Below are 27545 nucleotides of genomic sequence, written 5' to 3'. Positions count from 1 at the left end.
CCACCTGATTTGCGCAGCGTGTATAGTCTTATTGTAAAGGTTGTTCGTTTGCTCGAAATATCTTACATGACGTTTGCCTTTCGTCAAACTGCCGCTGTTCTTCCGAATCGTGAGAATGAAAGCGAATTCGAAGGTTTTTGCAGGAACACGCGTAGGTGTGTAGTTCGCTGGTAAGCCATACAAGCACATTATAACATGTTTGCACTGTATTGTTTTCCACAACTGTATGGCTTCCACAACAGTAATATTAAATTGATACGTCATTTTATTAATGCTCTCGCGTTTGTTTTTACATGGGGAACACTGAGCGTCCTGAAACTAAAGCAGCTACCGTTTGGAGTTATACATGAGAAATACATTTGCACTAATAAAAGCTATCTTTAAACAATGGAGAAGGTTAGTAAAATCTTGCATTCATAAAGTGATGCCGTATTTTTTTTTTTAATTCCAGCTGTTCTGACATATGCATCTTCATTGGCGGCTTAGTCGCGCAGCATCAAGTTAAAGACACCAGTTATCGTATAAATATTAGAGCGTGCTTAAGTTTCCCTGATCACGTTTGCTGCAATTACTTTGACATCGTTGCGACGTGCTGGTTTTAAGATGTTGTCTATACCTAACGAAACACCACTCGGCTCCCAGACCAATTTTTTCGTTTACAATTCACGCCTTCTCGCCTGTCTCGCAAGACCTCCAATAGTTCGATGCAGCTCCACAGGAGCGCTGCCGGGCGCGGTGGAGCAGTGCCGGGTCATGTTGTAGCGTTTGTGATAAAGTTCGTGCAAAGTTGTAACAACTCACTCTGTTAACACGTTCCCTGAATCGCCAGTATTGTCCCATTATGGCGTGGCTGTTTTCCCTGCGAGCCGCAGGCGCATCTTACGCTTCACTGCACGCAACTTTCGAGCGGAGCAGGACGCTTTCGGGGGGGGGGGGGGGGGGATGCTGAAGGGCGGGTGGCGCTAGGATCGAATGTGGTGCCCGTCGCTCGACCCGCGGCTGCCAGCCACCGGCCTTCTGGCGCGTCCTGCACCCCCTCCCCCAGTCCTCTTTCTTCACGGGCCAAGGGAACCACGTCTGGGTGCGCCAGCATTATCGACCCGCGCGTGGCTGCAGCTCGGGCGCGCCGTATTTGACGCTGCGTTGTCGTACTTCCGGGCAGCGGGCTTGGAACCCGCTGCAGGGCTCCAATTGGGCGGCCGCGAAAAGTTGGGACGTTGTGTCACGCCGCTTTTGTACGCATAACCTCGTTACGAGTCGCCCTTGTTCATGCAACGCTTGTGCGTCTGGCTTCTCTCAAGCGCCTGACTGCGCTCCTTGCAAAGGCGCGGCCGTGCCTGAACACTTCTGCGAGATGCTGCATTCGACGTCGCCATGTTACTGAGTCTCTGCTTTTGTTTTTCTTTCGCGGTGGCAGCTGCTTCGAGAGCATCGGAGACCATATCATAGCGCGCAACAATGTTTCTCTGCGTGGAAGGGGCTTTAGAAAATGCACGCGTGCGACTGAAACAAGCGGCTCGCTACTCGAGAAGTGGCGGGAAGCGCGCCCTTCTTACTCTCCCTTCTTGTCTGGGAAAGAAGGTATCCGAGCCAGACGACGAGGGTTGCGGAAAGGAAGAGCGTATACTCTCAGCGCCTTCCTAGGGAATGCGCCAGCGGTTCGATCTGGGATCCTGGGGAGAAACTCGACGCTTTCCGAAAGCTGGGGATATTGGGGAAACGCGGAAGGACTCGCTCCGCCGGGCGTGTCAGTGTCCTCTGGCGCGCCCTTCCTTCGCTGGGCGTCTTCTTCCCGCTCTCCGTCTCCCTCTTTTCGCGTCGCTGAGGGAGAGGACGGTGGAAAGAGGTGTTTTGGTTCCTCGCGTGCCGGCGGCGTCCTGGAAGTGCCTGCGCGGGCATCGCTCCTTCGCTGTTGGCGGGAAAACGCCGCGTCGTGCGCAGTTCTTGCCTTGTCAAGGGCCTGGATGCAAACGTACGTCCCCATATTTCCATCCGCGGACACTTAGCGTGTGTTGTAGTCTCAGTGTTTCTCAAGTTCGCGCTGGCTGAATGCTCTCGAGGAACCATAGTTTGGGGAAGAGAGAGAGAGAGAGTAAAATGAAGTAAAGGCATTCGCGGCAATGGATGTTCGTGACAGCTGGCGGCGCGCCTAATAAACCGAACGTGTTTTGTACGTCCTGTTACGTGGAGGGTGCCAGCGCAGCATCGAGTTGTCGAAATCTTTTATTTGCGATTGCTGCCGTTTTTTCTTTCTTTTTTTTTTGCTAGCCGAAAACGCTCTGAGAATTCTTTCGACTTAAAGAGAATATCAGTGATGTCCCGGAAGGCCTGGATGCGCTCTAATTTGAGGCTGTGATTCTGGAAACAGAAAAAGAAAGCCGTGCGCGTCGCGCGCGTCTGCCATTAGACCTTCTCCGCTGACGTCATGGCGCAGGGTGACAAACATCTGTTGGGCTTATTCGTGGCGTTGGTTAAGCTTGGTTGCCAATCTGTACCACGCCAATTCGCACCGATAGCACCTATACTGCCAATAATAATATTTTTGGGGGTTTGACGTCCCAAATGCACCACATGATTATGAGAGATGCCGAAATGGAGGGCTTCGGAAATTCCCCCCATTTGGGGTTCTTTAAAGTGCGCCTAAATATCTAAGCACACGGGCTTCAAGCATTCTCGCCTTCATCGAAAGTGCGACCGGGATTCGATCCTAGACCTGCGGGTCAGCAGCCGAGTGCCTTAACCACTAGACCACCGTAGCGGGTGACACCTATGCAACGTTTCACAGGAGCGAAAAAAAAACAAAACAAAAACAAAAAGCCGCCATGATGGGCTGTACGTGCGTGGAACTACAAAGGCTGAAGGCACAACCTCAACGGTACATTTTTGAAGCTCACTCTGCCCAGGAAGCCATTTTCGAAAATGTCAATATTGTTGTCTCCCATCTGCTTGACTCGTTAAACAAATTCTGCACACTCCAGGCATTCATACGTTCGTCCTCTTTGCATTTCGCTGTTGTTCTCTTTCGTGATTTCGTATGTCGCTCATAGACGATCGTTGATCAATCTTGCGCAGTTTTATATCGTGCGTGCTGCGGCGACGTTATCCTTCGTGCATAACGCCGGCCGCGCCTGTCAGAACCGCGGGGAGCCTCGCGTTCCCATCAATGAACATTTAAAGGTTTCTCACGCAAGCCGATGCGCGATGCTGTTTACGTAGCTATTTTGTTGTTGATGTTTTCACGCTTTTCCGTGTAATACTTATTTATTTGTTTGTTTATTTATTGCCACAGCGAACGGGAGGAAAGCCGAAACTCTCGCCCTCCTGTATAGGTGGAGCTTTATTACCTGTCCGCGCGCTCGGCTGACGCTCGCCGAACGGCGTCATAAAGGGCGCGGTGCGTGTGCTCACGCGCGGTTTGCGGCGGCCGGGTACTACGACCCGAGCCGTAGCCGCAGCTGCTGCTAGCACACACACATTAAAAACAATGCTACTGCTGAGTCGGATGTCCAGTGCTGTACGTTATAGATCAAGGATCGGCACGCTTGAAACCTTTTCTTGATAAGACGTTCGCGTTCGGTGGCATTGATTGATTGATTGATTTGTGGGGTTTAACGTCCCAAAACCACCATATGATTATGAGAGACGCCGTAGTGGAGGGCTCCGGAAATTTCGACCACCTGGGGTTCTTTAACGTGCACCCAAATCTGAGCACACGGGCCTACGACATTTCCGCCTCCATCGGAAATGCAGCCGCCGCAGCCGGGATTCGAACCCGCGACCTGCGGGTCAGCAGCCGAGTACCTTAGCCACTAGACCACCACGGCGGGGCGCGTTCGGCGGTAGTACCAAGCTATACGAAGTTGCCCCAATTATGTATGTGTTCAGTATAGCGATATGTATTCAGCGTCAGCTGTTTTGCAACAGATGCGTCTAGCTATCTTGAGATGCATCTGTGGTTCTGAGAAATTTGCCCGATTCGGTGGCAAATTAAGCGGAGATATTTTTCTTCGATGGAGTGATTGCAGTCTGTTGTGCCTCCTTGGAAAGGTATGTCAAGAAAGGACAGTGCATGCGTCGGGTTGGGAAGAGGGGGGGTGGGTGGGGTGGAGCTCGGATCACTGAAGATTGAGTGTAAAAGCACATCAGTCAGCACCAGGTGTATTTGAGTGGCAATCATGCACGCGAGCACAGATTTTTAGATTTTGTATATTGCTCTCTTCAAGAAAATCTACATTTTCTCGAAGAAACTAAGGATTCTGGCAATGCACTCTTGAAACACGCTTGTCGGGTTTAGTTGGGCTGAATACACGTTTCACCGGCCGAATCTGCTGACTACAGTATTCCGTACGTTTGTTTACACTAATCGCGTTCTTGCTACCCGCACACTAGTATGCATGCGAATCACGTGTGAATTACAAGTAATGCGACGAACGTATACAGGCCAAGGAGACAGGCGAGGCCTTCGTGACGCGTCCATTCATATCGCGACTTGGGCGGTATCCGTAGCGACGAAATCGCCCCCTGTGGTAATCAACATGCATGCATGCGCGCGGACTCTGGTAAATTGTGAGGCGCGTTGCACCGACTGTTGAATTCCCGGGTGGTCACTGTATACAGCCGAGACGTGAGAGGAATGCTGGCTGCCTCGGTACACATGCCTATCAAAGATGCATCGCACTGGCGTCCGAGTGATTGGCAGTAGCGGCTTCCCGTCGTCCATAACTTCCTCGTCCCTGTCTCCTGCATGACTATCCCGGCACGCTACCCGAGACGAGGTTTCCTTTTTTCCCCTGTGTATGGAGGCGCATAATGGCCGCCTTCGCATCTACTTCTCGTAACTCGACGCAGTGTTCTGCGTCACATAGCGTTATATCCCTTTCACTATCCCACATATTGAACAGTTTTGCTTTTTGAATAAAAGGTTAATTAGGCGATCTTATAACCACATTCCACGCCCCGCCGCGGTGGTCAATTGGTTATGGCGATCTGTACTGCTAACCCGAAGGTCGCGGGATCGAATCCCGACGGCGCCGACTGCATTTTCAATGGAGGCAAAATGTTGTAGGCCCGTGTGCTCAGATTTGGGTGCATGTTAAAGAGCCCTAGGTGCACGGTCGAAGTGGCCGGGGACCTACAATACAGCGTCTCTCATAATCATGCCGTGGTTTCGGCACGTTAAACTCCTGATATTATTGTGAGCTCATTCGGGGGCCTTGCCCTTCACCTCTGTCTGCACATGTCTATCTCTATCTGGGTGCTGTACGATTGCTGCTTACGCCACCTCGTTTCATTTGGCGTCGCTGAATAGCCGTGTGCTCGCCAGGAGCTGAACACCGATGACTCAAACGTCACGTGAAACTTGTCGCTATCTTTTGACAAATATGACCTTGTTTCTGTGTGCCCATGGATCTAGTGGATGTGCTTTAGCCTTGCTCATTAAATGCAGGCACTGATCACCTTTGCTATCTGGCACGGAAGGCTCTATATGGACAAACATCGTAATCGAAGGAAAGTAAGGTATAGATAATTTGAACAATCTGAGGCAGGCAGCACTGTATGCAGTAGCAGCCGCACTCTCGTCACATTTCTGACTGCAGCGATTTTAACGATAATAATTGTTGAGTTTTACGCCGCGAAATCATGATGCGATTAAGAGAGACGCCGTATGGTGGAGCGACGTTGGAGCATGTCGAGTGCTAAACCACCGCAGCGGGTAGCTGTAACCGGTTGCCCTCTTTACGTAATGTGTATACAACTCTGCGCATTACAGACCGCGTTTATATATACCTCTTACCGGACCGTGCTACCGCATCTCGCAGCACCGCACGCGTTGGCGAAATCTTCGGGTAGCAAGAATGCGAAATACAGTGGGGGCGGGGCGGCCACGCTTGCCAGCGCGTTGTTTACGTCCGCTCTGTGCTTTTCACGGTCCGTGGTTGTCGGGACCGGGCAAACATGGAGAGGGGGGTGCGCAGTTAGTAACCTGAGCTGGTTCGTGGCTCGCTGTGGGCGACCCTCTGCGAAGGTCGTGGCCCGTGGCTAATTACGGCCGCCGCGTCATAATTAAGCCAAGGTCGTGGGCGCATGCATGCTCGAGCTGCATGTATACGCACGCGGGAACGCGGGCGTTGCCAGCCTTCAGTTCTGCGTGTATATATATATATATATATATATATATATATATATATATATATATATATATATATATATATATATATATATATATATATATACGCAGAGCGGTGGGTGATTGGTAGTTGACTGAAAGTGGACGGTCAAACCTGTTTTCGCTAGGTTTAGGCCGGCATGCGTACATGACAACTTACATTCACTCTATAGCTGTAACATTATAAAGCTTCCCATGGAATAATGTTTCTTTTTTTAACGACTAACGTGACTACATTTCACGGCCTCCGCATATATATAGCCGCTTAGAGTGTACGAAGTACAGATTTTCTTTCAAAAGCTACCTATATGGGACAAGACACATGCAGTTTACTGCAGCCGCGTTTTGAATTCTATAGCGTATCAACGCCACTGTTTTTTATTTGCAATCGTATACGATCGCAGCCTGTGTACAGACACGTGACATTTTCGTCCTTGTCATCCAGCACTCCCGTTTGTGGCAGCTCTTGCGCGACGTTCTTGCCAGAAGGTGCCGCAGAGATGACAAAGTAAAAATAGTTTGCAAAGATCGCGCTTCAACAGGACGTTCTAGCATAGAACGTCCTGTTGAGGTGGGCCTGAATGGCGATAGAAAGAAAGATAGAGAATACGTCGTTCAGTCTGAAGCCCATTTCAACGTCTTCCACCACTGACAATAGCTAAACTGCACGCCGTTCCTTCTCCTTCCTTCTTTTGCAAGCACAGCTTTTACATGTGCGTGGCATATATACACTACTCACGTACACCGGCGCACGTGCATCACAGTTTTCGCGCGTAACATTGACATGGCTATAGCGATGATTGACTGCGGTCGTTTGCCTGTCGCGTTTACGACCGCGGTAAAAGGCGCTGTTCTTGCGCAACCCCGCCATTCGCGGAGAGTAATGTATGGGCACTCGTATATTATAGCCCATTGTGTTGGGGCACCAATATGCTCTGCACCGAACTTGTTTCTCCGGCGCCAAAGCTCGATCCCTCATGGCCCTAACCGTTTCCTTCCGTCTCTTTCGCGCTTGAGGCATGCACGGCTATCACCGCGGTCGTGGCTCGGCAAAGTACTTCATCCGGAAGACGCTATAAGCCTCGCTCGTTTGCATGCGAAGTGGAACCTCCGTTATTCTCGCGTAAATTTTGTATCATCGACCAGGAGGGCTGCTTGTCTCTCGTGCAGCGTGTCTTGGCGTTTGTTGTCTCCGCGCGGCTTTTCCGTTGACTGCGCGCATTTCGCGGCAAGAGCAACGTGAAGCTATAGTGCACACCTTTCCTGTACGCATAATATGGTGTTGATGCCTTTAATTATGCGTGGGTTCCCTGCTTAGAGTCATACACGGTTGCGAATAGCGGCACGTTATGCTTCGATACCTTCACCTTAGTAAGACATAGAAAACTGGGGATAATGTGGCGTATTGATTGATCGATTGATTGAATGATTGATTGATTCAATGACCGATTGATTGATCGATCTATGCCACGAAACTGCAAGTCTAAAGCACAAATGGCCAGGGGAGTAGTTTTTGCCTTCTGCGTTTATCGCGGTGGAGCGTTCGACATTGTGCTGTAGGCAACACAGGATAGCATCTATAAGGTCACCACACCGCGTGCTCTCTGTCCTTGTTTAAGCATGCGATTGTTGATGCCCGTTTTCATAAATATGTATACGAATTTAAAGGCAAGAAAAGTGAAGAGTAGGAGGCACTGTGGTAACATATAAACACATACAATACACTTTATATATCAGTAAGAGAGAAAGTTAAATAAAAACAACTTTGTGAGAGGGAGATTGATTGGCCGTGCTCTCTCGTGTCAGATTAAATGGCATTTCCCATCTTTGAAAGATTGCTCTTGTTAGCCCTTTGTGATGCACGTGTGTATATTTATGCTACCAGAATTCGAGAGAGAGCAACTCTTCATTATATAAAAAAAAACGGGCATATTTACCGGCTTATGCATATTGCTGGCGCGGTATATTCTGTGGCCAGAACTGGAGACATATGCATATCACCGCCGCGTATAAGAAGCGACTGGCCTTGTGTATATCGCAAGTGCGGATGGAATTCCTCGGAGGAGGCGGAAACCGTTATCAGACGAGCGTCGCCTCTGTTCCGCTCAATGCTCTCTGTCGTGCGTCAGCGACGAAACATCGAGCACTGGCACGCTGACTCGAGAGATGTTTGCAGTACTCGGTGATGTCCACAATCCACTTACGCGATCGTTTGCCGATATCGGCCCTCCTAATCGTCGTCGCCTTGTGGAGTACTTGAGTGCGGCTGCGATTTCTTCTACTCGCCCCTTGTCGACCCCCCTCTCCCGGCCAGTGTCCATATCAGCCGTCACAATTGAGGTGAGCTGGCTGACCTTTTATCGCTCAGCTTTTCCTTCTTATCGCCAACAAACAAACACGGCCGCAGAAGCACGCGCTTTATTGCATATACTTCAGATTGCGAGCCGTGCGTTGGAATTGCTCTGGTTGGCTTAATCTCTCGCACGCACGTTTATGAGTATTCTGACGCATTTCGCAAGAACGCACTAATCTCTCCGTGTTATCTCTAACGTTTTCACAAGTCGACGAAGTAAGCCGAAAGTTCAAAAGTTCTTAGGTCACCTATGGCCCAAGAACTATGGGAGCGTGGCTGAGGAACTTTGGAACCCCCCCCTCCTCCTCCCATGTACATTTGGTTTGATGATATACCGCTTATCGCTGCTAGCAATTTTAAGCTGTAGCATGGTGCGTTTTTTCTTCATCTTTTCATGCGGCAGTTTACCCATTGTTGAACTGGGTAGCACGCTTTTTTTATGTGATTCTGCGCGTACGCTTTTTTGTTGAAACGTAAGTGTAAAAAAAAAAAAATGATTGCTCGAGTTTCACGTCCCAAAACTACGATATATGTGAGAGACTCTCTAGTGGGGTCTCCGGAAATTCGGACCAGCTGGGGTTCTTTAACGCGCCCTTAAATCTAAGTACACGGTTGTTCCATTTCACCTTGATTGAAACGCGACCGCCGTGGCAGGGACCAGCGCCCTCGAGCCTATAGCAGCGCGACAGCTAAGCTAACACAAAGTGGGTGCAAGTGTAAAATAGAAACAAGACAATGGGAAGCTAAATGACACACGACGCACGATGATCAGAAAATTGGGGCGCTCGGTTTGAAAGTGCATGAAAGCGTAGCGAAAGCATCGCACGTGGTTCACTCGTGTCCCGCGCTGTACTTTGCGTATCGCACTCAAAGCCACCGCCGCTATCTATACACAAACGCAAGCGACCTCTATTGAAGTCCGTTCGAACCGAAAGCGTTTCAACCCGGAACGGTGCGGCGCTTGGACGACGCCAGAATTGAACCCTCTCCACACCGAAAATTCGCGCGGTGTCGAAGAAGATTGCGAATGAGTCGGGTAAAGGTGAACTCGAGGTCGGGGAGGGAGGACGTCGGCTGGCCGCGCTGATCTCCCGGAGATTTACGAGCTTCGCAAAGGATTGGCTCGTGCTGTGCCCTCCTGCCTCGGCATATAGTTGGTCGGTTTGTTTATAAACTGTAGAGACGCGTGCCTGTACAGTTGTTTATTCTCTGTTTGCTATATAGCGAAGTACCTGTACGTTTTGTAAGCATCATAAGCACGCCGCGTCTTGAGCGAAACGGATGAAGTGTATGTATACGCTGGAGATACAGAAGAGAAAGCAAGAAAAAAAATGAAGGATGAAAGAGACAAGCGGAGCATCGCTCAAAGGGAGTTAATGCACGTGTATACGTATGTATACGTACGGCTCTACTAGATTGTTTTTTTTTTTAGAACTGTGCATTAGGGTTTACGCCGTAGCAGTTGTTGTGTTGAATAACCCGAGACAGGAAACGGGCATGTTCGATTACAACCTCCGAGCTTTTGTATATACCTTCGTACTGTTGAGTCTTGCATCTGCCTCCGCAAGTGTTTCTCTCTTTTTTACTTTCTTTTTATCAAAGCGTTTCCACTGCAACGTTAACTAAACTCTAAGTATTTGCTGTGGCCGGCTGTTCCCTCTGAAACTTACAGTTGGAGATAGACCGGGTTAATGCTTTGAATATATTTTTGGGCTAGCTGCGTATAGTCTTTAGTTGACGAGACTGTAGTTTATTTTGATGTTTACTGGTTTTTTTTTTTTTTGGGGGGGGGGGGTTGGTTGGTTGGTTCCTCAACACCTTGGCGCAACCCACCTTCGGGGATAGGCCATGAATGGGACGGTGCCTTGCTTTTTAAATTAATTCACTTCTTGGGGGGGGGGGGGGGGGGGGTCGGGGGTCGGGGGTCGGAGGACCTTGTCTTTTTGCATTCAAAGCATGGTATTCCATCGGATTGGCTGCGTGCACCGATCAGTGGCATGTCCAGTGCCTAATACATATGCATATCACTGTATACAGTGTGATTATAAACCCTGAATAACCTGAGCGCTGTATGCGGCAGTAATTGATGATTCTATTGAATTGTGCTCGAGTTTTTTCTAGTTGCTTTTATTTTTCTTTCCTTACTATCATAGTATCCACTACGCACATTTAGAGTATGGCATAGACCGTGCACGCTATGCGGGATATCTTTCTTCATTTTCTCTCTTTCCTACTCGCGTGTATTTAAAAAAAATAATGAAAATACTATCTCGGGTCTCACGTCCCGAAAGCCACGAGATGATTATGAGAGACGCCGTAGGTGCTCTGCTCATTCCGAGCATCTGTTGTTCTTCAACGTGAACTGGCATCGCACATTACGCGGACTTCTACCGTTTCGCCTCCGTTTGAAATGCGACCACCGCGTCCGGAATCGAACCCTCGACCTTTGAGTCCGCAGTCGAGCCACTGTTCCACCGAGGCGAACAATGTTTACATAAAAAAAGAATAAGCAAGCGTTGACGTAACAAATCGGTTTCGGGCTGTATATACGAACTTCAGTTTCTCCGTCCACGCCTTTGTGTCGAGTCCCTTGAACGCCGTGCCTCGATCCTCTCGATCGTTTCCTTCCGGCCCTTCTTCGGTTACGCTCGTTGGAGCAAACCGCCGTCGCGCGCGCTGCTCGAATGAAATTATTACGTGATCCGTCACACGCTCCATCGGAAATTGCTGGTCTCCGGACCTTATCGCGGCTTAGAAGTGTGGCGTCGCAAAAAGAAAAAAAAAAATGTGAAAGCTGAAGCTATTGATCGGAAGCCTCCGGGGAAGCTTCACGCTAATGAGGTACATCCCTGACAATCGCGCACCACTCTCAGCGTCGTCGAGAAAGAGGGGGAGGGAAGCCTTATTGTGTGTGCGTGTGTGTGTAAGAGAGAGTGAGAGGGAAAGTGTCTATGAGAGAGAGAGAGTATTTGGGCGTGTGTCCGCGGGGTGTTTTCGCATCCCGCTCCGCTGGTACAAACGCAAAATTATAATGCACGAAGCGGCTTCCTCTAAAACTAAAGGTACTTTTTCTTCATCCTTGTTTCTTTTATTGCTTCGTTTAGGTTGCTTCTTGGAATGCATAACGCTCGCTTGGCTGTGGAGAAGAAACTAACAAGCTGCGTGTGGTGAAAGGTATAAGTTGATGAAGAGCTGGACGGACTCGTAAACGGTTTGGGGGGTGGAACCTTGTCAAATAAAAAGGCGGGATGATGGAACTGCAGAGCTGAAGGAAAGAGGTGTACTCTGCACGATACGCGTAGAATGGACGCAGCTCCACGCGTCATCGTTCATCAAAGCGCACAGAGCGCAGAGAAAGAAAAAAAAAAAAAGAAGTTTGAGCAGGGTCTTTCGTTAACGCAACATTGAAGGACCCTGGTTTCAGTACTAACCGAACAGCAATAAAAACGGAACAGGGAAGGAATGAGAGCTTTCTTTCTTTTTTTTTTCTTTTTCTTTCTTTCTTCCTTTCTTTGTTTGTTTCTTTCTTTCTTTTCTTTACTTCTGGGAGACACGAAGACGAGGCCCCCGTTTTTTTTTTTTTTAATTGTCGTTGGTTTCCACCACCAGTGCTGCTTCTGGTGCTCGGCACGTACACTTGGTGTGAGACGCATTGACGCTCCGAGGCGTGGCACGCGGAAGAAAGGCGCCTATAGCTGCGGCCGATTTCTCTTCCGTGCTCTTCCCTCTTATTTTCAATTGTCTCGTTCTCTCTCTCGTTGGCATAGCGGCAGGTCGTCGTCGGGTCGGGGAAGGGGTTAAACGCCCTAAAACGGGTTGTCATCTCCCCAGCCGATTCCGGCTTTAAAAGGCCGCGGTGGCAGAGAGGAAGACAGTGCGCGTATACGCGAGGTCGAGCGTCGCAACTCGTCTCGGTGAGACGGAAAGCAAACAAACCGAAGCGCCCCGCTGTGCGGCGCTGCGATGACAGTCAGTCGCCACGCGAATGCTCCCATTCATCATCCTCTCCAGCGTCCTCCCTCCCGACCCCCCAATTTTCCGAGATTTCTCGTTGAGCGAAGTCGTGCCAGCTAGTATCCGCGTGTGCGCTTCTGATGTTGCCAGCTAAAGCGCGTTCACGACACTGCAGATGGCTACGTGGTGGTGGAAAACTTTCTTCGTCAGAAGGCCAAAAAGTGAAACAATATTTAAAAAATTAAAAAATAAACAGTGTTGTGGGGGGCCTTCAGGCGGAGGGTCGTGGCGTCCAGGCAGTGCCTAGCCGCGACGTCCTCCGCCCGAGTCACCAGTAGATGACTACAGTCGGTTACAACGTGGAAGTAAACGTGTGCCGTGAAAGTAAAGGTGGCGCGAGGTTACAAACGAGAAGGAACAAGATACCGGAGGATCGCCAGCTTGGTGACGCCGTGTCTTTCAAGTGGTAAATGTATGCTTCTCCCGCAGCTGTCGCTGTCCCACGCAGAGATGGATCGTATACATGTTAATAAACTGCGCGTATACATGTTATAAACTGATCGTATACATGTTAATAAACTACCGACTGTTTATTTCCGGTAAGCAAGGAGCCAATATTTCGATCGTAAATCTGAACACGCGACCGATCCAACAACATAACACCGCTGGATAAAAGTTCAGTCCAAGATGGCGGCCAAACGAACACCAAATATCCTAAAACCGATCTCCTTAAGCTTTTCATCTGCGAAGGAACCGTGTGTTTGGAAAAAGTTGTTGACGATTTAGAGTACCCGGTACTCTACTCTGGGAGAGCAAGAAGCCGTCTCGTGGGCTGGTAATGGATATTAATCGACACCACCTACCGTAATGAAGGAACCGTACGAGCTCGATGTTATCTAACAAAGGCCCGAACGGCACACAGTTGAAAGGTACACTCTATACGTATGATAAGTGCACACGGTTGGATGTTCCACGCTTTCATGGCACATTCAGCGGTGTGCCGCATCGCCCGGCAGAACAGAATAAATAAATATAAAGGGCCCCTGCGTTTCGGGGCCGTGCACGTGAAGCTCTTTATTTTAAAAAAGAAAGAAACAGAAAACGGCAATGCTCGTAGCGAGAAAGTAAACTTCGCGGTATGTGACGCCCGAAATGGTGTCCTCGTCTACAAGTGTCGGCGGCTGTCTCGCACGCGATCCCGTTTCGTCTTGTTCTCCAGGCCAGTGTTGTTCTGGTCTTGCCTTCCTCATCATCCGCTGGTCTTCTCTTTCCTCGCATTCGCTCAGTCTAGCCAACTTGCGTGTCGGCGGGTATCCGTGCCACCGCTGCTTTCTTGAGGTCGTCCCCGTGCCACGGTGGCTGTCACAGAGCGGGTGGCCGGAATGCGGCCAAATCGCCTGTTTCCGGCTGGGGGAGCAGCTCGGGGAGCAGACAGAGACGTAGTCGCAGCCCACGCTCCAGGCGTTCCCTCGCCGCGGGCCCCGGTGTGAACCTTTCTCGCGCCTCCCTCTTTCATCGCTGTCGCGGCTGTGCGGTGCTACAGGAGAGGGAGTTACGGCTTTCGCTTTTCGTTTGCTCGGTGGCCAACGAGCTCTGTCTGGGGTTCCTCCACAGGATGAAGCGTTGATACACTGCTAAGCAGAGCACGGCAAGAATAAATGGAACAAAGCGCACACACAGTGAGAGAGAGAGATGTGCAGCGAGGGGTGCCGCGCGTGTGTCTGGTGCTGCTTCGTATGGCTTCCGCCGTGGTTACATTGGCTATATAGTAGCCGTGGTTTTAGCTTTATGGCGTCGCTATAGTAGACGGCACAGTGGCGATTTGGATCGCTCTTCCTCCGTCTGCCGCCTCCAGTTTCGGCTAATACCTCTCTCTGTGTGAATGTGCGCGTGCCTCTCGCTCTCGGTATAACGCGCATTGACCCATATGCACTACGTAATCACGCCTCATATATATAAGATTGCTATTTTGGGCCTTGCGTATTCAGGTATTCAGCGCTGTGAAATTCCGCAAACCTCCGACCGAAGGACGGAACTTCGGGGCCATAATGTTCTCTCTATTTTGCACCCGACTTGATCCGCTTCCGCTCGGTCCGAGCTATCCCGGAACTTTGCTGGGGGGCGGGGGGGGGGGGCTCTCACATGTTAGCTGTTGGTCGATAACGTTCGGTAAAGCAGGCTACAAGAGCTGGAGGCGCCATTGTATATATATATTTTAGCTCTTTAGGTTCCGTCGTTGTGTACAAATCGGTATATGCGGCCGCTGAACCGGAAGTCGTGTGTTCCATCCTGGCCGTGGCGGTCGCCTTTCGAAGCGGGCGCAGTTCTAGAGGCCCGTGTGGTGTGTGATGTCAGTGGTCAAAATTTCCGGAGCCCTCCACTGCAGTATGGGACACTACTGTCTCATAATCGTTTCTTATAGCGCACAAAACCCATATATTGTCGTTACTTACTACAACAGCCTTTGAACCTGCGTGTCCTCGGGCTGACTCGTCAATTTTTTTTTTTCGGCCTTTTTCACCGTGAAGGCGTTCTTATGGTCGTCGAAACATCGCACACATACCTGTTCAGCCCAAAGCCCGTTTTTTTTTTTTCTTCGCAAAACGCGTTTTTTTTTTAATGCGTGCAGCTGTTTAACTTGGCTGGCGATGGTGTATACAGAGAGTGCAGTCTTTAGCTACCAACGACTGGGTTCCTTGCCCAGTGCGCCCTTCGTCGGTCTCTGCGCCTGCAGCACGTTGCCTGCGAAAGTTTAGTTTGCGGGGGTTAGTCGCGCTAACTTTTTGCCGTCCCCGTATAATAAGCCTTGGCCCACAAAGTCGATTGGTGGCGGCAAACAATAGTTAATCACGCCGTCAGCACCGAAATTTGCGCAGCAGTATATTCAGCGTAGGTCGGCAAAGAGAACGCCAGGCCTGCGCGGAACACTCAGCACAGTCACAGCGAAAGTTGGAAGAGCGGCCTTTCACGGCCTTTTCTAAACTCTTTGAATAACTGCTACAAGCACATTTGCTGGGTACCCACTGCGCCATAAATAATCATAATTTTATGGGCGAAGCTCCTTATGGCGTCGGTCTGTCGCTCCTCCTCCGTATGTATATATGTATGCATGCATGGGCGTACGTACGTAGCCACCGGTGGCACATACCCGCTCTAGAGTGGGTATGTGCCACAGGGGTTGCGAGATGAGAGATGGCGATACTTGGAGTGTTCACTAGATGGACGCATGGACGGACGGACAGACAGACTAGCAGACGGATGGACGCATGGATTGACGTACGGATGGTCGCGCGGACGGACGGAAGCGCGGACGGGCTGACGGATGCTTCGCCCCCACTCATCATCATTCACTCCGTGGATATGCTGTGATTTTTTTTGTGTAGTAGGCCAGCATTCACTGTGCTATAGATCATTCGTCAATTCTTAGGAGAAGCGCGGGTTCCGCTACACATTGCGGTAACGAATTTTGTGCGAATCTTGTGATCAAGAAGAAGTGTTCCAATGGGTTGGAGCATTGGACGACCTACGCGTTATGCGCAATTCGAATTGTGTGACACCTGGTTGTTCCTTTTTATGTTCTAAGACGCTTTATTACTCATATATTAACCCGATTCCTTCCCCGACACCAAGCCTGCCTAAGACCAGTTCAAAAACGAGTTCCAAGCGCCGGCGTGGCTCAATGGCGGAATGCTGGGCTGGCACGCAGCATGTCCGAGTTTGAATCCCATTGTGTCCTTGGTGTTCTTTATTTACTTAGTTTGTTTTCCTATTACTTGCGTTGCTGGTTACGAACACCGGCGGCGGACAACTACTGCTCTATGTGGCAGGGTGCCAATGTTACGTAAAGAAATGGAAATATTATGTTGCGTCCATTTAATCAGCTTGCGATCGAACACAGCTGTGATACGCTGTAGCAATATGTAATTAGTACTATCTACTCTCGACCCAGTATTTTTTTAGATGTTGGTTTTGTTGTTAGCCGAAACGTTTTGCTTGCTTAACACTGTATGCGAGCTAGGCTAGGGGCTCGTTTCTAGGTCGTCGTTCCCGTTAAAAAAAAAAAAGTGAGGAGAACGTTGGGATCGGTTAACCAGCACTCGCGGTTTATACACCGGTCAAGACACGTCGTAGAGAAATCTACACGTGGCGGCAGATTAAGGCCTTGTTTGTGAAGGTCAGAAAACATGCGAGGAATGTCATTAATGTTGTCTGGTATATAGTTTTCGAAGAAGGACAAATAAGTAAATGAAAGTGCTGTGAGTTAAACCGCAGGAAGCAACCTTTTGAGGATATTAAGTGTACACGACAGGCCCTTTCCGGTGCGCTGTCCTTTGGGGCTGCGTAGAAGGAGAAATGCCTTTCGCATCTGACACGTTGGTTTTGACGCTTGCCCGTGTACGTCGAACGTGCGTGGCGGTGTGGCGTCATCAGTGACGTCAGAGAGTGCGAAGCTGCGCGTTCACCCACGAACATGTGAAGGCCTTTAGTACAGGACGTCTGGAAGAGCGGGTTTGTCTGTCGACGAAAGGCGTCGTGGGGGCGAATGATTGATTGGTTGAAGTACACCGGTAACACGTCAAGTACACCGGCAGCAGACAGCAAAGCCGAAATGTTGAGCCTGTTTTCAGAAAAGTAAGGGCAATGCCGGACGTTGACAAAACAATGAACGACTGGCTTTTTTTTTCCTGTGTTGTGGGCATGTCTAAAAAAAAAAAAAGGCGCAGTTACATTCACTCTTTAAGATCACCGTTTTCGATGTATACAAGATAACGTCGATTAAATTCGCATGAGCTCTAAACAGAAAGGCAAGAAGAAAGCCGGATAAAATAGTCTCTATTATCTAATAGAATTAATCGAATTAACTTAGCATTGGCTACGTCCGCTGCAGACCGCACCGCTTTGGTCATCTTTAACAGATGTTTCTTTTCATCGTTAAAACGCTGTTCTTGGAGGCAGCTTTGCAGCTGCTTTGCTATTTGTCACTTGATCACAGAAGGCAGCGGCGAGATTTAGACTGGGGCGGAGCCTGTGCGCCACGGTGTCGCTGCAAGCGCTTCAGTGTGTCGACGGCGCCTGCCGCTGTTTACAAACATGCAATAGGTCGATACTTACACATGCGAGGTTGTTTCTCTAAGATGAAGCCGTTCGGACGAATGTGTGGTGTGTAATTTTATATATATCTCTTCTTTTCTCAGGAACACTTCATAGCCAGCCGAGGTGTGGGCCGGGGTGCCGCGTTCAACAGCATGAGTTGCCTGCAGCTCTCCAACTCCATCCTCCAAATGACCGCCAGCTCGTGAGTATCCGCTACACGTCATCCGCGCGAATCTTCGCTTGTCTGCATGAAACCCGAGTGTGTACGGCGTCAGCTCTCGGAAGAGACCCTTTCGTCTTATATGCAGGGATGCTTTCCTGCGCTGCGTTTTCGCCCAACTTTTGGCGGCACCTGTCGTCCATCAAGTAAGGGCCGTTCCACGCGCTTCCCGCACAACCGCAACGCACGTGCCGGGACCCCTGCCGCACGCAAGGGGGGGGGGACAAATAAGCCAATTGGCGACGCTCTTTCACCCTCCGAAGCGTCACTAATCGGTTTATTTGTCCCCCGCTACGTGTGGTAGGGGTCCCGGCACGTGTGTTGCGGCTGTGCGGGAAGCGCGTGGAACGGCTTTAAACACAGGGCGCCGGGTGAGCATACTATAATGTGCGTATAATAGGCAAGCCAATAGAGCTCAAGATATACGGGTTATAGGCATTCGACAAAGGCGATTATAGGTTTCCCGTTGTTACGAAAGACGGACCGATCCCGCCGAAGCCACCACTGTTACGAACGCTGCCACCACTGTTGCGAAGCCACCTCCGAATCCCACCGCTGACCTCCACTGTTGCGAAAGACGGGGACGCCAACACGGTCCCGAAGGCGCCACTGCTTTCAACTCCGCCGGGAAGGTCACCAGCCGTTTGGTAGCGTATGTTTCTCAGCTCGCGACTGCTTCTGCGCAGAGCTGATGAGACGAGCGGACGAGACGACGGTGAGTTAAACAAGGTTTATGTACAGCATATATACAGAGGCGTTACAATTTCGGCACTGGGGCCGACAGAGACTCGAAGAGCCGAGCTCTCCTCTCTAATACATAGGTCAACTTTTCGCCTAAGACCGCCGACTCACACACATGTCGGCTCTCCGACATGGGGACTCCTCTCTCATAGGACCGCCGATCGCGACGCGCCGCAGGGCTTCTTTTATTTGCACCGGGTCCAACCAAAATGTCCAATCAGACGCGCCGCTGGTCGTCAGGGCAGATTCCCCCAATGGGGTCGCCGCTGGGCCACGTCAGACCCCCAGACACGAGGACGCCGGCTCGCTGTCACGTGCGCTGCTGACTCAATGCACGTGGGCCAGAGAGGCGCCGCGCGTGTTCACGCCGTTGAGTTGTTCGCGTCAGGCGGACTGCGGGCTGGCCTTGACCCAGATTGCCTTTTTCAGAGGCACGGACGTTTGACGAGGACTCGCTGGCATAACACCGTGTCATAGCGAAATCAAACTGCGCTTGAACACGGCGTTTGCAGTTACTTGCCGCCATTAGTTGGGCTAACCGAATGGCAGGTAAGCTAAGCTGGCTTTAGAATTGTGAAAAGGGTCTGTTACGGGTATTTTTACGTGGATTTGTCTCATTCTCATTCACGCACAGCTCGAGCCGTTGCTCGAGAAGCTTTACACCTTTCTGGTTATCCTTGAAATTATTAGTATTATTATTATCGTTAGCGGGCTGTAGGTCTCGGGGTGTATGCTGTTATGCCAGCGAGTCCTCGTCAAACGACCGTGCCTCTGAAAAAGGCAATCTGGGTCAAGGCCAGCCCGCAGTCGGCCTGGCGCGATCACCTCGACGGCGTGAACACGCGCGGCGCCCCTCTGGCCCACGTGCAGTGAGTCAGCTGCGCGCGTGACAGCGAGCCGGCGTCCGCGTGTCTGGTGGTCTGACGCATGGCGCGGCGACCCCCATTGGCGGAATCTGCCCTGACGACCAGCGGCGCTTCTGATTGGACATTTTGGTTGGACCCGGTGTAAATAAAAGAAGCCCTGCGGCGCGTCGCGATCGGCGGTCCTATGTGAGAGGCGTCCCCGTGTCGGAGTGCCGACATGTGTGTGAGTCAGCGGTCTTAGGCGAAAGGCTGACCTATGTGTTAGAGAGGAGAGCTCGGCTCTTCGAGTCTCTGTCGGCCCCAGTGCCGAAATTGTAACGCCTCTGTATATATGCTGTACATAAACCTTGTTTAACTCACCGTCGTCTCGTCCGCTCGTCTTATCAGCTCTGCGCAGAAGCAGTCGCGAGCTGATAAACATACTCTACGCAACAGTGGTTGGCAGCTGCGGGATCGGCCGGCGTCAGCGACATCGATGCGGTGAGTGCCTGATGTTTTCCCCTCAGTTCACCAGACTACTCTAGCTCAGGTTGTAGTAGTTTAGAGAAGGGCTGTGTGAAGCATTAGAGTGAGCTTTGATCGTTTCAAGCAAAGTCGAAGTGCTTTGAAACCAAAGTTAATGCGGAGGGGGTAAACACGGGAGAGTGAAAAGTTGCTTGCGCGTCTTGCTAGTTGACTTATAGTGGGTACGGCAAGTAAATTGTTAACAGGGGCAAACAGCAAGAGGCTAGTGTGAACGATGGAGAACCTTAAAGTGAAGGAACTCATCGAAATTTGTGAGGAACTCGGCATTACTTTGGGCCGTGCGAAACGAAAGCAAGCGATCCTTGAGATCATGAAGGATGAGGGAGTGTCGGCTGAGGAAGTCGATGAGGCCTGGGCGGATATCAAAGCACGCCGCGAGGAGGCTGAAAGGCGCGAACGTCGCGAGCGCGAGGAGGCCGAGAGACAAGAGCGCCTAGAGTTGAAACGACTAGAATTGGCAATCCTACAGTGTTCGCAGGCGCCTAGCGTAGCTTCTCCGACGATTCAGGTCAGCGGTTTTAGAATTCGGGACCAACTGCCACCGTTCGTAGTAGGCGAGGACATGGCGAAGTATCTCATCAAGTTCGAACACGTCTGTGAGCGAAACGCTTTGGAGCGGTCTCTTTGGGCGCGGAACCTGCTAGCTCTTCTTCCCGGCGAAGTGTCCGACGCGATGACTTGCTTGTCGAGGGAAGCGTTTGAGAGCTATGACGAGGTTAAAGAAGTGCTCTTGAGACGTTATAAGTTATCACCCGAGGCTTTCAGGCAAAGGTTCCGGTATGCTGAAAAGGGGAATGAGTCACACGTTGACTTCGCGTTTCGTCTTAAAGCCGATTTGATTGAATGGCTCAAGGGCGAAGGTGTTTATGACGACCGCGATAAAGTGGTGGAATGCGTTGCACTGGAGCAATTCTACCGCTGCATCGAGGAGGATGTCAAACTTTGGCTGCAGGACAAACTTGGTGAAGTACAGCTAAACAAGGCAGCAGAGTTAGCTGAGGAGTATTATACTCGCCGAAAGTTGCATAGCAGGGCAGTGCGCGTTGAAAAGGATGAAAGGAAAGAGGGCTTTTCAAGGAAACCTGATCAACGGAAACCCGCTCCGCACCGTAATTTCAAGAAGGACCCGTCTCTTACGAAGGACAGTGTAGGGGAAGGGCAAACAGAAGCGGAGAAATCGAGTGAGGTTTCTACCACACAGGCATTAGAACCGGAAAACAAACGGAAGCCGCTAATCTGCCACAACTGTAAAAAGGAAGGGCACATCGCGAGAAACTGTCAGGAAAAGTTTGCCTTCGCAACGATCCGAGAATGAGAAAAAAACATTCGGTTGTTGGAGCCGTATCTCCAAGAAATTAGGGTCAATGAGAAAACGTGCCGAGCACTTAGAGACTCAGCGGCAACCATGGACGTTGTCCATCCTTCATTGGTGTCTCCGGATGACTTCACAGGAGAATGCGCGTGGATTAGGCAAGTCGCCGAGGTGCAGAGTGTTCGCTTACTAATCGCCACGGTTGTCATTGAAGGCCCGTTCGGTAAGCTTCGCACCGAAGCAGCTGTGTCTGCCGCGCTAAATGATCGTTTTTCTTATCTTTTCTCCAACAACTCGGAGCAGCTTCTCAAAGAGCAGGGCAAATCGTTCTTCCCCAACTTAGCGTGCATGGCTCTCACGCGATCGCAAGCGCGAAAGCTTTCGCGGAAGCTTGACCTGGTTCCATGCGGTGAACTCTCAAGTGACCTTGTCGGCGGGTCGACGGAACCCCAGAAAGGAAAGTTTCCGCATGAGTCATGTGAGCAGTCACGCGAGCGGCCCGTCGCCGACACGGCCGGCGCGGTTTCCGGAGAAAGGGGAGACGACATGGCGCCATTGAGTCAGAGCGAGAGGGCTGCAACGCTCTCGCCTGTAGCGGAAAGTTGGAGCGAGCTGCCGAGAGTTGATCGAGAGACGCTCATTCGAGAGCAGCGTGAGGATCTCTCGATTGAAGCGCTAGTGGAAAGCCAAATTGAAGCGCTAGTGGAAAGCCAAATTGAAGCGCCAGTGGAAAGCCAAATTGAAGCGCTAGTGGAAAGCCAAATTGAAGCGCCAGTGGAAAGCCAAATTGAAGCGCTAGTGGAAAGCCAAATTGAAGCGCTAGTGGAAAGCCAGAAAAACGCGGTACAAGTGCTGTCGAAGGAGCGCTACGAGAAATCGGGGAAGAAGCGCACTTTTGAAGTTGATAATCAGGTAATGCGGCTGCAGCCATCCAAAAGGAACAAGCTTGAGGTTGATTGGGAAGGGCCCGACAAAGTATTATCGAAGCCTTGCGATACAAATTATGAGGTGCAAGTAGGAAGGCGGCAGAACAAAATTTACAACTTGATGAAACCCAATGTTCAACATCAAGCGGTCGTAAATCAGCTGTTGAAAGCTTCAGAGGAAGAGGAAGCAGAAAATTTGAGTTCTAGTGAGGTGATCGAAGGGGGATCGAAAGTAATCCGGGAGCAGATAAACCTAGAGCCTAGCGTAAGTGAAGGAGGACCTGAGAAAGAGGACCTGAGAAAGATTGTTTCCGAGTTTGGGTATGTGTTGTCGGACCGTCCCGGAGACACGACGGTGATCGAACACGATATCGAGCTAAGCGGTGAGGAGTCAATCAGTAGCAAGCCGTATCGTTGTTCCCCTGTGCAACGTCGAAAGTGTGAGCCGCTCTTGGTGCCGCATAGGTATCGTCGCCTAAAAGTGGCCGGTTACTGAAGTGGAGCATGTTGCTCCACAGCGCAACTTTGACGTTCGCTACAAAAAAGGAAGGCTAAACGCTAATGCCGACGCATTGAGCCGTGCGTTTAGTTAGTACCTTCTCAACCTTTCGGTTTCTCGCTGGCGATTCGGGGCAAAATTTTGACCTCATCACGACCTGGGCCGAGCGCTCTCGTTCAGAGTGCTCTCAAGGGGCCAACTTTGTGTGGTATTCTAATTCGTTGCGTTGTTGTAATTGTGAAAAATTCAAGTTCTTACTTTAAGAGTCTTGTGTCCCACATGTGCCTCTTGATGTAGAGGGAACAAAATTCCGATAAACACGTAGATAGGTATATGTTGTACTATACTTTGTCTGGTGTTCTGTCGGGTGACTGAGGGCACTTGCTTGTGTCGTGTGTTGTCTGTTGTCGAACCGTTCTTAGCAAGTTGCAGAACCATCGACAAGTGCTGAAACCGAAGATGGTCAGAAGAGACGAGTGAAGCTGGTCAGCAAGTTGTGGCGACAAGCCAGTGGAGCTGGGATCCGTCGTCAAAAATGGGATGTGTTCCCGGAACAGTCTGGAGCTGTAGTCTCCCCATGGCCCTGGAGGCGAACCTGGAGGGACCTGGCGAACGAGCGCACCTGACATCCGAGCCCCGTGGAAGCAGCTCGTCTTTCCGGTGCATTGTCTGGCGGCGGGGGTGCTGTTATGCCAGCGAGTCCTCGTCAAACGACCGTGCCTCTGAAAAAGGCAATCTGGGTCAAGGCCAGCCCGCAGTCGGCCTGGCGCGATCACCTCGACGGCGTGAACACGCGCGGCGCCCCTCTGGCCCACGTGCAGTGAGTCAGCTGCGCGCGTGACAGCGAGCCGGCGTCCGCGTGTCTGGTGGTCTGACGCATGGCGCGGCGACCCCCATTGGCGGAATCTGCCCTGACGACCAGCGGCGCTTCTGATTGGACATTTTGGTTGGACCCGGTGTAAATAAAAGAAGCCCTGCGGCGCGTCGCGATCGGCGGTCGTATGTGAGAGGCGTCCCCGTGTCGGAGTGCCGACATGTGTGTGAGTCAGCGGTCTTAGGCGAAAGGCTGACCTATGTGTTAGAGAGGAGAGCTCGGCTCTTCGAGTCTCTGTCGGCCCCAGTGCCGAAATTGTAACGCCTCTGTATATATGCTGTACATAAACCTTGTTTAACTCACCGTCGTCTCGTCCGCTCGTCTTATCAGCTCTGCGCAGAAGCAGTCGCGAGCTGATAAACATACGCTACGCAACAATGCACGGAAATCACGATTTTTTTTCTTTTTTTCTTGTGTTGAAGAGTTCCTCGGTGCAAGAAGGATGATGTTTATAGGCAAATCAATAATTATTATACCAATACTTCTCGCATGAATGCTGTAACAATTTCTGTGCGGGAAACTCTTCGGGCCGAAGTATTCTTCGCATTGTAAACAACTCTCGGATGGGCAACACCGCCTTCTGCTTCGTACCATCACTTCGACCCAGACGCGCGCACCGGCGAAGAAAAAAAAAAGAAGCGTCACGCGTTGCGGTCACGAGCGAACGCCCCCAAAACTTTCGGAACGCGTCCGTCGACTCGCGCGCGCTACCGCCGCATTCTCGTGGATTCTCGTACAGGCTGGCGCGGCGGGCTGGCACCATTAAGGCCGGGAAAAATTCGGCACGCGTTTTTATGCGGCGCTTCGAAAAGCCACGGCGGCAGTCGTCATGCTTCCGCCGAAACGCACCATCGCTTCTCGGCTGCCTCTGTTTCGCCGGCGCCACCCCCCCGACGATGATGAACATCGGCCGGCGGGCTTGCGGCGGTTGTTCGCGAGCGAGAGAGGGCTAGGCGGGTAATGCAGGCAAAGATTATATGGTGTACGAGGTGGGAAACAAAAACAAACTGGGGGGCGCTCGGCAAAGCCGTGTCGAAAGGCGCGAGGACTTTTCAAGCGCGCAATGTGCTCCTTTACCTTCAGTGTTCCTGGCGAGCGCGAAGTAAGGCCGGACCTTGCGAAACGGAGCGGTATAACACCGCGAAAAGAAGAAAGATACCCGGTCGAGACCTCGGTCGAGCGTCTCGGGTGCGGTCTGGCATTTCCTGTTGACGCGGCGGCGTTTTATTTTGCGCTCTCTGCCCCTCGGGCGCCTCCTTTTGTGTCTCTGCCCGAGCGGCTCCTCTTTTTTTTCCCCGAGGCCAAATGGCTGGTCGTCGTCAGAGAAGGAGAAAGAAGGCGATGGAGAAAGTGAATTCGATACGCGGCGAGAGCTTGGGAGGAGACGGGCTGAGAAGCGCGGGAAAATGTAAAAGAAGGGAGAGAGGAGAAGCTTCGGGGTGGACGGAGGGACGCGCGCTCACCACGCACGCCTTCCGCCCGACCGACGGTGTGGGCGTGTTCCGTCGGCTGGATGTTGTTTACAACTGCCGTCGATGGCCGTCGCTTCGTTATTATGCGGCGCTTTTCGAGCGCGTTTTCTTCTTTCCCTAATCGTCCGCACTGCGCGGGACCGCGTACGAGTTCGTTGTCGTTTGCGGTGGCGCGAAGTTTCTCTCCCCTCCCTGGTCGGAAACGCGAACGCCTACGTCGCTTGGCGATCGTACGACCGCAGCGCCGCTGTGTAGTAGCGGGTTATTCGGCCCCATTTCGCTCTCCGATGCGCAGGCGGTTGTTTACGTGTAGTGCGGGCACCCAGCGTGCGTGGTTGTGTGCCGTATATATGTTTGATGGAGCCGATATAGCTTCGGACCGCCGTTCTGAAGAGATTTGCTCGATTCATTGTGCGCGCTCAGCGCGTTGAAGTGGGCGGTATTCGGCTCGTTGCTTGGCGATTGAAGCTATCCCACTCAAACGTGAAAACACAGGGACTTGGGTTGCGACGAGCATTTCATGTGACGCTGGGTCACAACGGCGAAAAGCAAAGCGTTGAGGATTTTCCCCTTTGTGTGTTACGCTGTTTAAGTTGGATGTGATTTAGCGAGATACCGTCGCTTGTGATCCTCCGAGGGTAAATTAGTCGGTGGCAGCAGTGACGCTGGGAACAGTCTACGCCAAGATGAACTTAGAGTTGTCTGAAGCGTGTGATAAGTGCTCCATATCTGTTGTCATTTTGCTGTTTCGATAAACAAATAAATAAATATATAAATATTTTCATCAGGAACACGTCTATAAAACTATATTGCCTCAAGTGGCAGCCGATGTTTCACCGCAAACATGAATGTCTTGTGGCAGAGCGGCATAGTGTCTCAGCCGGACGAGGCGCTATTCTGATATTCTCAGTATGCAGCAGCTGTTTGTTATTACTAAGTGACAGCATCGTGAAAACGTAGTGTTCAGTTTGAACTACCAAAACTTGTCTAAACGGCACGCGCGTACTGTAACCCATCCATTGTTACGCCTTGAAAAATAAACAGTAAAAAAATTACGGATATTCACGGGGTGAATGATGATGAATGGGCGAAGCTCCGGAGGGATTCATCGGTAAACTGTGAATCTTCCGTGTAATTCGCCCAGTCGATCATCATGTAAAGACGTGAGAAACGCTGTGTGTGTATATACACAAATCAACTTTTATTTGTTCTTAGACAATGATGGCTTGCGATGTCCCTTGCCTCGCGCGCTCGCACATCGGGATTCTGTCTGCGAGCGCGCGCTGCTGCCGCCTTGCGCTCTCTCCGCTGTGCAGCCTTATCCATCCGGCGACTCCGAGCGCGCGCCAACAGCGAACGGATTTGATTACAACGCTCCCCCTAGCGTACGTCTAAATCGAACGATTGCCTTCAACCAATGACACGCGCCATATGTGACATCATTCCTATTTTATATGATCTCGCGTCTTTCATCAACTACAAGTACCGCTTTCTAGTTTATAACATCTTGCATCTTTTCATCATCAGCTACAAGTACCACCATCTAGTAAACACTACAAAAACTAAACTAGAGGTGGCTACATACAGGGGACGGTACCGCCATCTAGTGAACACTGCAAGAACTAAACTAGAGGTGGCTACATACAGGCTACAGGGGACGCACAGCCCACGCCCTAAGGAGCTTCGCCCCTAAAAAAATTGCCCGCAGCTTCCCTCGGGGGAACACTGAGGAGGATGCGGACCATATAATTGGTTAACGGGGTGTTAAAGTGCGACTTACTTGGGTCGATGGCTAAATTGGTTAACGTGGTTGTGAAATGGGGTGTTAAATTGCGACTTACTCTGGTCGATGGCTAAATTGGTTAACGTGGTTGTAGGAGGGGGTGTTAAATGAGTGAACACGTACACACGTATGCGAAAGGGCGGCGCTGGTCGAAGGGACGTCGATCATTGTGTTTGTGGATTCGTTGGAATTCATTTCACCGCGACCTTGGACGTCGACGCGCCGTACAAACCAACCGACGAGCGGCAACTGAGCGAGCGAGCGCCGACCTTGAGTATATCTACAGCACGACGGTGCATGCACTGTCAGCTGTTGAATGTTCTCGAAGCGCGACGCCACATGCGCGTCCACTGGAGAATCAGGAGAATTGTAGATGTCGAACGCGGTGTGTAGAGGAGGAAGGGTGCACAGATGGTGGAGGAGTGAAGCGCGCGCGGTGTGTAGAGGAGGAAGGGATGCACAGATGGTGGAAGAGTGGGCGACGGCGCGACGGCGCATGCGCGCGCGTCAGCTGTCGAATGTTCGAGAAGCGGTGCGGACGGCGCACTACAAGGCGCGAGTATAAGATGCTCCGCATCTAAAAATCCACTCATCTCCACCAAGTGAACTGCCACTTGTTTTCCATGCGTGCATGCGCTATCGCACTGAAAGGCCGCATAGTCGAAGAAGAAAAGAAGGGAAAAGTGCTCCAGGTCACGAGTCGCGCGTGACGTATTTTCTTTCCCCGTGCCACCCTCCCTGCTTAGCTTCCAGCTCTTTC

At 51.1% G+C, this 27545-nt stretch overlaps 1 protein-coding gene across 2 annotated transcripts in view; it reads left to right on the top strand.

The window, feature by feature from the left end:
• LOC119159652 (growth factor receptor-bound protein 14) overlaps window positions 1-27545 on the top strand; it is a 215867-nt gene that overhangs the window by 54809 nt on the left and 133513 nt on the right. The window contains exons 1-2 of one of the 2 annotated variants that reach the window (XM_075891405.1): window positions 8027-8506; window positions 17669-17769. In XM_075891405.1, the coding sequence (XP_075747520.1) occupies window positions 8333-8506; window positions 17669-17769 (275 nt within the window). In that variant the 5' untranslated portion in view covers window positions 8027-8332. Of the gene's footprint in view, window positions 1-8026; window positions 8507-17668; window positions 17770-27545 lie in introns of those variants that run through there. The other variant, XM_037412474.2, reaches the window with a different exon arrangement.

This window comes from Rhipicephalus microplus, chromosome 1 (genome assembly GCF_043290135.1).
Source record: "Rhipicephalus microplus isolate Deutch F79 chromosome 1, USDA_Rmic, whole genome shotgun sequence".
NCBI lineage: Eukaryota > Metazoa > Arthropoda > Arachnida > Ixodida > Ixodidae > Rhipicephalus > Rhipicephalus microplus.
Note: the sequence above shows the minus strand (reverse complement) of the source record. Positions and strands in the feature narration are given on the sequence as shown.